Source organism: Gossypium hirsutum, chromosome D10 (genome assembly GCF_007990345.1).
Source record: "Gossypium hirsutum isolate 1008001.06 chromosome D10, Gossypium_hirsutum_v2.1, whole genome shotgun sequence".
Classification (NCBI taxonomy): Eukaryota; Viridiplantae; Streptophyta; class Magnoliopsida; order Malvales; family Malvaceae; genus Gossypium; species Gossypium hirsutum.
This window is the reverse complement of record NC_053446.1, coordinates 57,121,116-57,133,675: the sequence shown is the minus strand read 5'-3', so window position 1 is coordinate 57,133,675 and position 12,560 is coordinate 57,121,116. Positions and strand designations below refer to the sequence as shown.

Genomic DNA, 12,560 nt, shown 5'->3' with positions numbered 1-12,560 from the left:
GATAATGTTTGCCATTTGTTGGACTTTTTTCCCTTTAGAAATTGTTTGGTAGTTTAAACTTCAAATATATATTTTTTAAATTTTCAGAAAGAAAAAAACGCATGTAGCGGGCAATTAAAGCATAAATGAAACTAGTTTGACCCAATGTTTAGGTGAATATAACCTAAATTTTCCCTTTGGTGTGACATGCATGATTTCGATAATTTTGTCTATTGAATCTTTCAAAATTAAAATCGTTGAATTACTATACATAACATTATTCTTGACAGATTCATTTAATAAATTGCTGCAAGTTGTTGTTCCAGGAAATAAATAAAAAGTTTATGTTATGCAGGTTCTTCTCTTCAACAGTAACACCCAGGAAGCTTTTCAGTCTTTTAACAATGGCTCCTGCTTTTACATCAGTCCATTTTTGGCTGTTTTCGTGCCTGTTGGCTGTGATTTCCATGGCAGAGGCTCAGGAAGCTGAAGAATTCATTTATAACCATGGCTTCCGTGATGCGAAACTACAACTTGATGGGAGTGCCAACATCTGCTCCAATGGTCTATTGCAGCTCACCAATAATATAAAACGGCTGAAAGGCCATGCTTTCTACCCATCTCCTATAAACTTCAATGTTTCTTCGTCTTCAAGTTCAGCTGGATCTCTTTCCTTCTCCACGAATTTCGTAATCGCCATCGTTCCTGGATCCAAAGAATCTAGTGGCCATGGACTTGCCTTTGTCATATCAGAATCCACGGATTTTAGCCATGCTGAGGCAGTCGAATTTCTGGGACTCGTTAATGAGTCAAACAATGGCAATTCCTTCAACCATTTCTTCGCTGTGGAGTTTGATACCATCCTCAGTCTTGACATGGGCGACATAGATGACAATCATGTAGGAATTGATCTGAATGGCGTGATATCAAACAAATCCGTTCGGGCGGGATATTTTTCTAATGAAGAAAGGAAGAATAGGACTTTGGACCTCAACAATGGACATCCAATACAGGTTTGGATAGACTACAATGGTGAAGAAGAACTGCTCAACATAACCTTGGCGCCAGATAAAACTCCAAAACCAGACCAGCCTCTCTTGTCGACATCAATCGATCTCTCGGGTATTCTAAAGGATGTCATGTATGTTGGTTTCTCTGCTGCAACTGGTTCAATTCAAAGCGCTAGTAGTAGCCATTATATTCTGGGCTGGAGCTTCAATAGAGGCGGAGAAGCACAAGGCCTTGACATATCCAAGCTTCCAAAGCTTCCCAAAAATGGTGGACAAAGAAATACAGTTCGATTGATTTCGATCATTGCAGCTGTTGCTTTGCTGTTAATAATCATTGGAGCAGCATATGTTTACAGGATGACGAAATACAAGGAAGTACATGAAGACTGGGAAAAGGAATATGGACCTCAAAGGTTCTCTTACAAGACACTGTACAAAGCGACCAAAGGTTTCAAAGACAAGCAGCTTCTTGGATCGGGAGGTTTCGGGAAAGTTTATAAAGGTACACTCCCTTATTCCAATGAACAAATTGCAGTAAAGAAAGTATCCCATGAAACAAATCAGGGGATGAAGGAGTTTGTTTCAGAGATTGTTAGCATGGGAAGACTAAGGCATAGGAACTTGGTGCGGCTTCTTGGGTATTGCAGGCGTAAGAAAGAACTCATTTTGGTATATGATCTTATGGAAAATGGCAGCCTTGACAAGTTCCTCTTCGACGATGATAAACCCACCCTTACTTGGTTTCAAAGGTTCCAAATCATCAAAGGGGTGGCATCGGCTCTTCTTTATCTCCATGAAGAATGGGAACAAGTTGTGCTCCATAGAGACGTCAAAGCCAGCAACGTTCTCTTAGATTTCAATCTAAATGGACGGCTCGGAGATTTCGGTCTTGCCAGATTGTACAACCGTGACGGCGATCCACAAACGACTCGCCTCGTAGGAACACTAGGATATATCGATCCGGAACTCATCCGAATGGGAAGGGCTACTAAAGCTGCCGATGTGTTTGCTTTCGGGGTTCTTCTTCTTGAAGTTGCTTGTGGGAGGAAGCCATTTGAACCAAATGCACCACCCCGAGACATTTTTCTAGTTGATTTAGTCAATAGGTGCTGGAAAAGAGATGCCATTGTTGATGTTATCGACCCAAGATTACAAGGCAATTACGTGGTGGAGGAGATTGAGAAGGTTGTGAAACTTGGCCTGCTTTGTTCCAACCCCAAACCAGATTTGAGACCCACCATTAAAGAAGCGGTGAGCTATCTGGAAGGCACTGCCAGTTTGCCTGATATACCACTAGACAATGCCCAAAATAATCCATCTTCTATCCTTCAAACCTTACCATTATCTCCTCACAGCACTGCTATTAACGTATCTTCAGCAAGTAACGTAGCCTCAGATTGTATAGTTTCGTTTTCTTCATCAGTTGGGACGGATCTTTCCATGAATTCCTTGTCGAGTACAGATACAGTTCCTCATATAGGTCGCTGATGAGTGTTTTAATGGAAATTTGTTCCTTCTGTCTTTTTTTTTCTTTTTTTTTTGGATTATAAATATTTTGAGAGAACAAAATGAAATTTTCACTGTATATTAACTGAAAATTTTAGTAACTGCTTGAAAAATGAAAAGAAACATTAGAGAAAATTGCCCTCTAATCTGTTAGTAATCCAAATTCCGTAACACTTCAGTTAAATTCAATTATGTGATCTTATTGAACAAAAATAAAATTAATTATGTGATCTTAATGTTCCATAAAACCTATCCTCAATGTGTTTGAAGTCCTTGGATTTCCTAATTTTCTTGATTACGTAACAATAATTACAAAGGTTTGAATACAAAATTAACCTTTAATTATATTTAATTTTTTTAATTTAAAGTGTCAACTAAATTATCAATTTCATCTCATTTTATCCCTGTACTATGTACAACAAAAGCATACCATATTGTATTTTTGGGGGCAAATTTTATAATTAAATCTTAAAAAAAAAACCATCAATTATTTTTTCTCTTTTTAAGTGAAACAACAAAATCAAAGCTAGAAAATTTGAAATTCAATAGTCGATGATGGCAGCTGACGATTATAAGAGATTAATTAAGTCTACTAGAAATGGACTTACCTTTAAGATTTCAATCTTATCACTTCACATTGTTTACTTTTTCTGTTAAGTCGTATTTTAATATAAATATCCGTGTGCAATCATTTTAGGTTATATTTAATAAATATTTATTAAATTTCAACTTTTGCGACTTTTTTTTTTTAAATGTTAGATTACGTATCCTTCATAAAAATATACATATTTGTTTAGATTTATATTATGGTAAAAACCACCTTTCTATATTTCTTAACTGACGTGAGATGGAACAATGAATTTAAACATTAAATAGAACATCATTTGGGAAAGTAAATATAGAGTAGCTGCATACGTAGCTTTTAAAATTAATTAATATTTTGTGTGTTAGTTTGATGGTTAGAATATTCATCATCCTGAGTGTAATTGGATTTGAGTCGCGTTAATCGCGTTGCTGTTAGGGCTTGCCCTACTCTTATAGTTCAAAAAAAAATTAAATTTACTGAATAAAGTGACATTTTAACTACAATCAATATTTAATGATGATAGGATGACAAATAAATAAACTAAAAGATCAAAGCTTTGCTCACAATTATAAATTCAAATGAATTTACTAAATATAGTGACATTTTAGCTACAATCAAGATTTGATGATGGTAGGATGACAAATAAATAAACTAAAAGATCAAAGCTTTGCTCACAATGATAAATTCAAATGATCTTAGAATTAATATTTTGTGTTTGAAAAAAAACACTAAATATATATTTTGCTATTTTGCTATTTTCCATGGAAGCTGATACTCTTTTAAAATGGAAAGCTAGCCTCGACAACACCACACAAACTTTGCTCTCTTCTTTGTGGGTCGGAAGTAGCCACTGCAATTGGGTTGGAATCACTTGCGATAAGGTCGGAAGCATCACCAATCTAAGCCTCACAGGGTATGGTTTGAGATTGAAAGGTACACGTCATAATCTCAACTTCCATTCCTTCCCTAACTTGATTGAGCTTAACCTCCACAACAACTCACTGTATGGGCCCATTCCTTCGCACATTGGATACCTTTCCAAACTCATCTTCCTTGACTTGTCATACAATTACTTCTCAGGACATATCCCATCTGAAATTTGCTTATTGAAATGTCTTCAACTGATCTCCTTAGTAAGAAATAAGATTAGTGGTCCCATTCCACAAGAAATTGGAAATCTGAGTACAGTTTCTAATATCTTTTTCTATCTTAACCATCTAAGTGGTCCAATCCCTGCCTCTATAGGAAGATTGCATAATTTGTACAGGCTTGACCTTAATCGCAACCGACTCATTGGTTCTATACCTAAAGAAGTTGGATTGTTGAGGTCACTTCTTTTGTTGGACTTTTCAGGAAATAGCTTAACTGGTCTTGTACCGACATCTATAGGAAACTTAAGTAACTTGGTTTATCTTTATTTGTATGATAATTACCTCTCTGGTTCTATCCCCAGTGAGATAGGATTGCTTAAATCGCTTTCCACACTGCAATTTTTAACAAATCATCTCACTGGGGCCATCCCTGCTTCCATAGGAAACTTGACTGACCTATTCAGTGTTAGGCTGGAGGAAAATGCCATTTCTGGTTCAATACCTCGAGATATAGGGAGCATGACCAGCTTAACTACTCTTACCCTTTCTCAAAATATGTTTTCTGGATTGGTACCTAAAGAGGTAGGGATGCTTAAATCTCTCAGTGAATTGGATCTGTCCAATAACACATTCTGTGGACAAATCCCTACTTCGATAGGAAACTTAAGCAACTTGGTTCATCTTTTTTTGTACGATAATAATCTCAGTGGCGTCATCCCTAAAGAGGTAGGGATGCTTAAATCTCTCAGTAAATTGGATCTGTCCAGTAACACATTCTCTGGACAAATCCCTACTTCCATAGGAAACTTGACCAACTTAACTACTCTTAGCCTTTTTGACAATATGTTTTTTGGATTGATACCTAAAGAGGTAGGGATGCTTAAATCTCTTAGTCAATTGTATCTGTCTAATAACACATTCTCTGGACAAATCCCTACTTCCATAGGAAACTTGAGCAGCTTATCAGTACTTTCCCTTCGTGAAAATAGTTTGTCAGGCCCCATTCCTCCAATATACAGTAATCTTACTAATCTCCAATTATCAAACAACCATCTCACTGGTCCATTACCAGAAAATTTATGCCTCGGTGGAGTACTCACTCGACTTGCAGTGATCAGCAACAATTTGTCAGGTCCGATCCCATCAAGTTTGAGAAGCTGCAAAAGCTTAATCAGAGTTAGGCTGGATGGAAGACAGGAAATATATCAGAAGCTTTTGGTATATATCCACATTTGAATTATGCTTCATTAAGCGACAACAATTTTTATGGCGAACTTTCTCCAAATTGGGGGCAATGTCATAATCTAACAAGCCTACGTGTCTCCAACAATAACAATATTTCTGGAAAGATTCCATTCGAATTGGGACATGCAACCCAGTTACAAGAACTTGATCTTTCTTCGAATCATCTAGTCGATGAGATTCCCATGGAACTGGGAGCATTGAAAATGATGACCCGTCTTTTGCTAAGTGGTAATCAATTTTCAGGCAAAATTCCATCAGAGATTGGACTTCTATCAAATCTAGAACGACTTAACTTGGCTTCATTTAAGAGGGCCTATTCCTAATTATCTTGGAAATTGCTCGAAGTTAATCAATTTGAATTTGAGCAAGAACAATCTCGGAGAGAGCATTCCATCTTCAATAGGATACATCAATGCTCTTCAAAGTCTAGATTTGAGTCAGAATTCATTCTTGGAAATATCCCACAACAGTTCGGAAAGTTGCAGTCCTTGGAAATATTGAACCTTTCTCGCAATATGCTCAATGGTTCCATCCCAAAAGCTTTCAATGATTTACATGGGTTAAGATTTGTGAATATATCTTATAATCAATTAGAAGGCCCTATTCCAGACCTTAAGGCATTTCACGAGGCATCATTTTGTTGCGCGGAAGCGTGTGAAAGTGTAAAATTATTGTACTGAAAAATCACACTAAGTTCAATTCCCAGGAAAGAGAGGTAGATCACGAGGATCGCTTACATACCAGATCTTTCCTAGCCAGAATATCCCTCTATCGTAATTTAATAGCACAATAAATCACTACAATGACACTTGCAAAATATGCAGAACAAAAATAAAGAACACTAGAATTTTAACGAGGTTCAGCAAATTTTGCCTACGTCCTCGGGCACTACCAAATATATTTCACTCCAAAAATACAAGTGAAAGTTTACAAATAGGGAGAGAGAACAATTGCCTTAAGTAGAGAATGGCAAGTGTGGGATGAAGAAAGTAAGAAATGGTTAGGCCTATTTATAGTTGAGGTTTAAGGATCAACTTGCAATGTCCCTATACAATTAGGGACCAAAATTGCAATTATCCCATGCCAACTTTTAACCCAACTTGCCAACCAATCTTACTTTCTACTTTCGGTGCCCACCCTTTTTGACTTTTCAAACAATGTGGGTGGGTTCCAATAATCTCCACCTTGAAGATTTGATTAGGATAATCTTATCTTCACACAATTCTTTCTGCCTTTGACAACAATACTTGATAGTGCCTTCTTCAACTGTTAAACTTGCAGGATATTAATCAAGTTCAAACAATGTTCGAACTTGGTTGCTGTTACCACCTTGGTCATCATATCTGCGGGATTATCTGCAGTCTTGATCTTTTGAAGACAAATTTTCCCCTCTTCAATAATTTCCCGCACAAAATGGAATCGTACGTCGATATTTCCATATTTCCATATTTCCATATTTCCATGCCGAGAATCTTTTTAGCTTCTCCTAGATCTTTCATCTCAAACTCGAGATTGAGTTGAGTCTTCAATCTTTCAATCTCAACTTTGCTCTTAGATGCTATTAGCATATCATCAACATATAAGAGCAAGTATATGAAAGTTCCTTCTTGTAGCTTCTGAAAATACACGCAATGATCAAATTTACTTCTTGTGTACCTTTGCCCTTTCATGAACTGATCAAATCGCTTGTACCACTGCCTCGGAGATTGCTTCAATCCATAAAGCGACTTTGTCAGTTTGCAAACCCAATTTTCTTTTCCAGCAACCTTGAATCCATCTGGCTGAGTTATATAGATTTCCTCTTCCAAATCACCGTGTAAAAACGCGGTCTTCACATCAAGCTGAACTAGTTCAAGATCATATTGCGCAACCAAGGCTAGCAAAATCCGAATAGACGAATGCTTCACAACTGGAGAAAACACTTCATTGTAGTCTATTCCTTCTTTCTGAGCGTAACCCTTTGCTACTAATCTAGCCTTGTATCGAATTTCATTTTTATCAAGAAATCCTTCCTTCTTTGCATATACCCATTTGCATCCAATTGCCTTCTTTCCCTTGGGTAGTGTCACCAACTCCCAGGTCTTATTTTTATGAAGAGACTGCATTTCTTCATTCATTGCTTGCTTCCACTTTACACCATCAGGGTTACTTATTACTTCTGTGTAAGTAGAAGGAACATCATCATCTGTAATTGGAAGTGCATAGGCCACTATATCATCAAAGCGAGCAGGCTTACGAATCTCTCTTCTTGGCCTTCTATATGCAATTGAATCTTGTTGCTGTAGAGGTTCTTGGGTAGGAACCTCTTCATCATTTGTCCCTTCAATATTAGCTGGATCATCGTTAACCTTTTCAAGCTCCACCTGCTGCAAAGTACTACTAGTTTTGTCATCCTTTTGTGAATCCTTGTACTTCAACATGGTTGATTCATCAAAAGTCACATCTCTACTGAAAACAATCTTCCTTGTATCAGGACACCAGAGACGATATCCTTTTACTCCATCAGTTATACCCAAGAATAATGCTTTCTTTGCTCTTGGGTCTAACTTAGATTCTTTTACATGATAATATGCAGTGGAACCAAATACATGCAAAGAATCATAATCAGTAGCAGATTTACCAGTCCACATCTCCATAGGAGTTTTTCCATTTATTGCAGCTGATGGCAAACGGTTAATTAGATGGCACGCATATGTAACTGCCTCAGCCCAAAATTCTTTGCCCAATCCAGCATTAGACAACATACATCGAACTTTCTCCAGTATAGTTCGATTCATTCGTTCTGCCACCCCATTTTGCTGTGGTGTATCCCGAACAGTGAAGTGTCGTACAATGCCCTCATCTTGGCATACTTGTAGAAATGGATCGTTTTTGTACTCAGTACCATTATCTGATCGAAGTCGTTTGACCTTTCGACCAGTCTGAGTCTCCACCATCTTCTTCCATTTCAGAAATGCATCCAAAACTTCACTTTTTCTTTTCATTAGATACACCCATACTTTTCTTGAATAATCATCAACAAAAGTAACAAAATAGTGCATACCTCCCAAAGAAGCTACTTTGGTAGGTCCCCACACATCACTGTGAACGTAGTCCAGAATTCCTTTCGTATTGTGAATTGCTGGACCAAATTTTACCCTCTTCTGCTTGCCCAGAACACAATGTTCACAGAATTCCATTTTGCAAGAATTTGCACCTTTCAATAAGCCTTGCTTCACCAATGTCTGCAAAGCTTTTTCACCAGCATGTCCCAATCGCATATGCCATAATCTGGTAGCCTCTGAATCTACATCTTTTGTAGAAACTGTTGATGTTGATCCAATAACTGTACTTCCATTTAAAAAATACAAGTTATTTCTTCTTGTGCCTTTCATCACCGTCAGTTGCCCAGCTACTACTTTTAGTAATCCATCTCTCAAAGTGATTGTGAGCCCTTTAGATTCTAGGGCACCTAATGAGATGAGATTTTTCTTCAGGCTAGGTACGTAGCGAACATTTGTCAAGACTTGGATTGAGCCGTCGTGATTCTTCAATTGGACTGTACCCACTCCCATTGTCTTACAAGCACTATCATTGCCCATAAGAACAATTCCACCTTCTAGCTCTTTAAGACTAGAAAACCAGTCCTTATTAGGACACATATGGTAAGTACATCCTGAATCCAAAATCCACTCATCCGTTTGACATGCCATTGCCATGCCAACCAAGCTAAAGTCTGACTCCTCATCATGCTCCGCTACACATGCATTAGAAATAGCCTTGCCCTTTTGTAGCTTAGGACAATTCTTTTTCCAATGCCCTTTTTCACGGCAAAAGGCACATTCATCTTTGGCGGGTCTCCCTTTGGACTTTCCCCTTCTACCAGATTTGCTGCTGTGTGAACGACCTCTTACTGTTAAGACTTCTGCGGTTGTATCTCTGTGATCTCTTTTATCTTTCTTTCGAGTCTCAGATCTATACAACGCACTACAGACTGCATCAAATGTGATCGTGTCCTTCCCATGAAGCAATGTGGTGGTAAGATGATCATATTCATCAGGAAGGGAATTCAACAACAATAATGCCTTGTCTTCATCTTCAAATTTCTCATCCAAATTTAGCAAGTCTGCTAAAATTTTATTGAATGAGTTCACATGGTCATTCATCGACATACCGGGTGCATACGTGAATCGATAAAGTTTCTTTTTCATATAAAGCCTATTTTCAAGACTTTTCGTTAGAAACTTTTCTTCCAGTGTATCCCATAACTTCTTCGCTGATGTCTCCCTCATGACAGAGTACTTCTGCTCTTTGGCCAAACATAGGCGGATTGTACCACACGCCTGTCTATTGATCTTGGCCCACTCCTTGTCATCCATCTTGTCAGGTTTTTCTTCAAGGGCTATATCTAGCTCTTGCTGACATAAGACATCCAGGATCTCAAATTGCCACATACCAAAATTATTGGTACCGTCAAATTTCTCTACTTCAAATTTTGCATTTGTCACAGTAGTCCTTGTTGATGACGATGCTGCTGCCATTTTTCTCCTCAATCCCAACTACTGTATACGTGAACAGTACCGTATACGTGAATAGTACTGTATATGTGAATAGTACCGTATATGTAAATAGTGCCGTATACGTGAATAGTACCGTAAACGGTCGTATTCCCCAAGTACGAACCTGGCTCTGATACCAATTGTTGCGCGGAAGCGTGTGAAAGAGTAAAATTATTGTACTGAAAAATCACACTAAGTTCAATTCCCAGGAAAGAGAGGTGGATCACGAGGATCGCTTACATACCAGACCTTTCCTAGCCAGAATATCCCTCTATCGTAATTTAATAGCACAATAAATCACTACAATGACACTTGCAAAATATGCAGAACAAAAATAAAGAACACTAGAATTTTAACGAGGTTCAGCAAATTTTGCCTACGTCCTCGGGCACTACCAAATATATTTCACTCCAAAAATACAAGTGAAAGTTTACAAATAGGGAGAGAGAACAATTGCCTTAAGTAGAGAATGGCAAGTGTGGGATGAAGAAAGTAAGAAATGGTTAGGCCTATTTATAGTTGAGGTTTAAGGATCAACTTGCAATGTCCCTATACAATTAGGGACCAAAATTGCAATTATCCCATGCTAACTTTTAACCCAACTTGCCAACCAATCTTACTTTCTACTTTCGGTGCCCACCCTTTTTGACTTTTCAAACAATGTGGGTGGGTTCCAATACATTTAATGCCTTAAGGAACAATAAAGGCCTATATATATGGTAACGCCACTGGACTAATACCTTGCGTTCTTCCTTCTCGAGACAACCATGGTCATACAAAAAGCACCAAACTGATCATTTTATTTGTGCTTCCACTGTTTGGTGGTCTATTGATTTTGTTGTTTATATTGGTTGCAAGTTTCCTTACTTTTTGCAAGAAAACACCAACAAAAAAATCCGAGCCAATGGAGGAACAAGATGGTGATATTTTCACTATATTGGGATTTAATGGAAGAATACTCCATGGCAGCATCATTGAAGCTACTGAAGATTTCAGCTCTGACTATTGCATTGGTTCAGGAGGATATGGAAGTGTTTATAAAGCTGCATTGCCAACTGGTCAAGTGGTTTCTGTGAAGAAACTTCACCAGTCTGAAGACGGCATACTCATTAACAACTTAAAAGACTTTGAAAGCGAGATTATTGCTTTATTAGAACTAAGGCATCATAACATTGTACAGATGTATGGTTTTTGTTCACACCCACAGCATTCTTTTCTGGTTTATGAGTTCATGGAAAGGGGAAGCTTGAGAATGGTCTTAAGCAACAATGAACAAGCAAAGGAATTGGATTGGAAGAAGAGGCTAAATGTTGTTAAAGGATTGGCTAATGCTTTGACTTATATGCACCATGACCATTCACAACCTATAGCTCATCGAGACATTTCCAGCAACAACATTCTCTTGGATTTGGACTATGAAGCTCGTGTCTCTGATTTCGGCACTGCTAGGATTTTAAAGCCGACTCCTCCAATTGGACTTCACTTGCGGGCACCTACGGGTATATAGCTCCAGGTATAAATTAATATCATTTTTTTTGGCTAGAAAAGCCTTTCATCATGTTATAAATATAGTTCTGATTAGTATTTCTTTTAATGTAGAGTTGGCGTATACAATGCGAATAGATAAGAAAAGTGATGTCTACAGTTTTGGGGTGCTAACGATAGAAGTTCTCATGGGGAGGCATCCCGGCGACCTTCTTTCATATTTGTCATCATCTGCATCGGCATCGACATTGCCATTTATGTCAAATGACCAACATGTTTTACTTAAGGATGTGATAGATCAACGTCTCTCACCACCAGAAATTGAAGCTGCAGAGGGCGTAGTCTCTACTATAAAGATAGCATTTGCATGCTTGAATGGCAATCCCCAACATCGGCCAACCATGCAACAAGTTGCTCAAGCGTTTTCTCGTCAATCCCTTCCATTGTCAAGTCCTTTCTCGACCGTAAAATTGGGAGAATCGTTGGGTCATGTAATTTGCAATGGCTGAGTAAGGTGCTACAATTTGGGTCATATTCCCATAAGTAAGGTATGTATATATGCTTTATATCTACTCTTTTTTTTCTTTCTTCCTTCAGTTATCTTTTATTTCTCAGCTTCGATTTGAAAATCTTTGGCCTTCCAATAATATAAAGCATTTGTTGTGAATGAGATGCTTAATCAGACAATCAAGATTTCCTCTGACTCGGGTCTGTAGCAGGATTGCAAGTATTTTCCTAGTTTCACTACTTGGAATAGAAGAAAGCATTGAAGTTGTTGAGTACTTTTCATGTTTGTTAAGTTACTGCTTGTACTCAATTCCCGTTTTAGGTATAATATTTACTGTTTTGTTAAATTCTGTATCATATTCTATCATGTTTGTTAAGTTACTGTTTGTATTCCTTTTCAATTTCCTGTATAATATTTAATGTTTTACTCCTTTACTCAATAAAATTTCCTTTTTTCCATTTGACCAGTGCTTATGGGGCTGGCATGGCTGGGGCTATAGTTTGCTCGGGAGGCTTTTATCCTGGCTTTATTCGGTTTAGTGATTGCTGATTGTCGGTGTAGCGACCTAAAAATTTGGCAATAGGCGCTAGTTGAAATGATTATTGAAAAATT

At 37.8% G+C, this 12,560-nt stretch overlaps 1 protein-coding gene and 1 pseudogene across 1 annotated transcript; both read left to right on the top strand.

The window, feature by feature from the left end:
- The first annotated feature begins 200 nt into the window (after positions 1-200).
- Positions 201-2,652, top strand: LOC107915164 (L-type lectin-domain containing receptor kinase SIT2). The gene has a single exon (XM_016844325.2). It carries the CDS (start codon positions 324-326, stop codon positions 2,475-2,477), a length of 2,154 nt encoding a protein of 717 aa, XP_016699814.2. The 5' UTR covers positions 201-323; the 3' UTR covers positions 2,478-2,652.
- A 1,190-nt stretch (positions 2,653-3,842) lies between these two features.
- LOC107915542 (MDIS1-interacting receptor like kinase 2-like) lies at positions 3,843-12,079 on the top strand (annotated as a pseudogene).
- Positions 12,080-12,560: the final 481 nt, after the last annotated feature.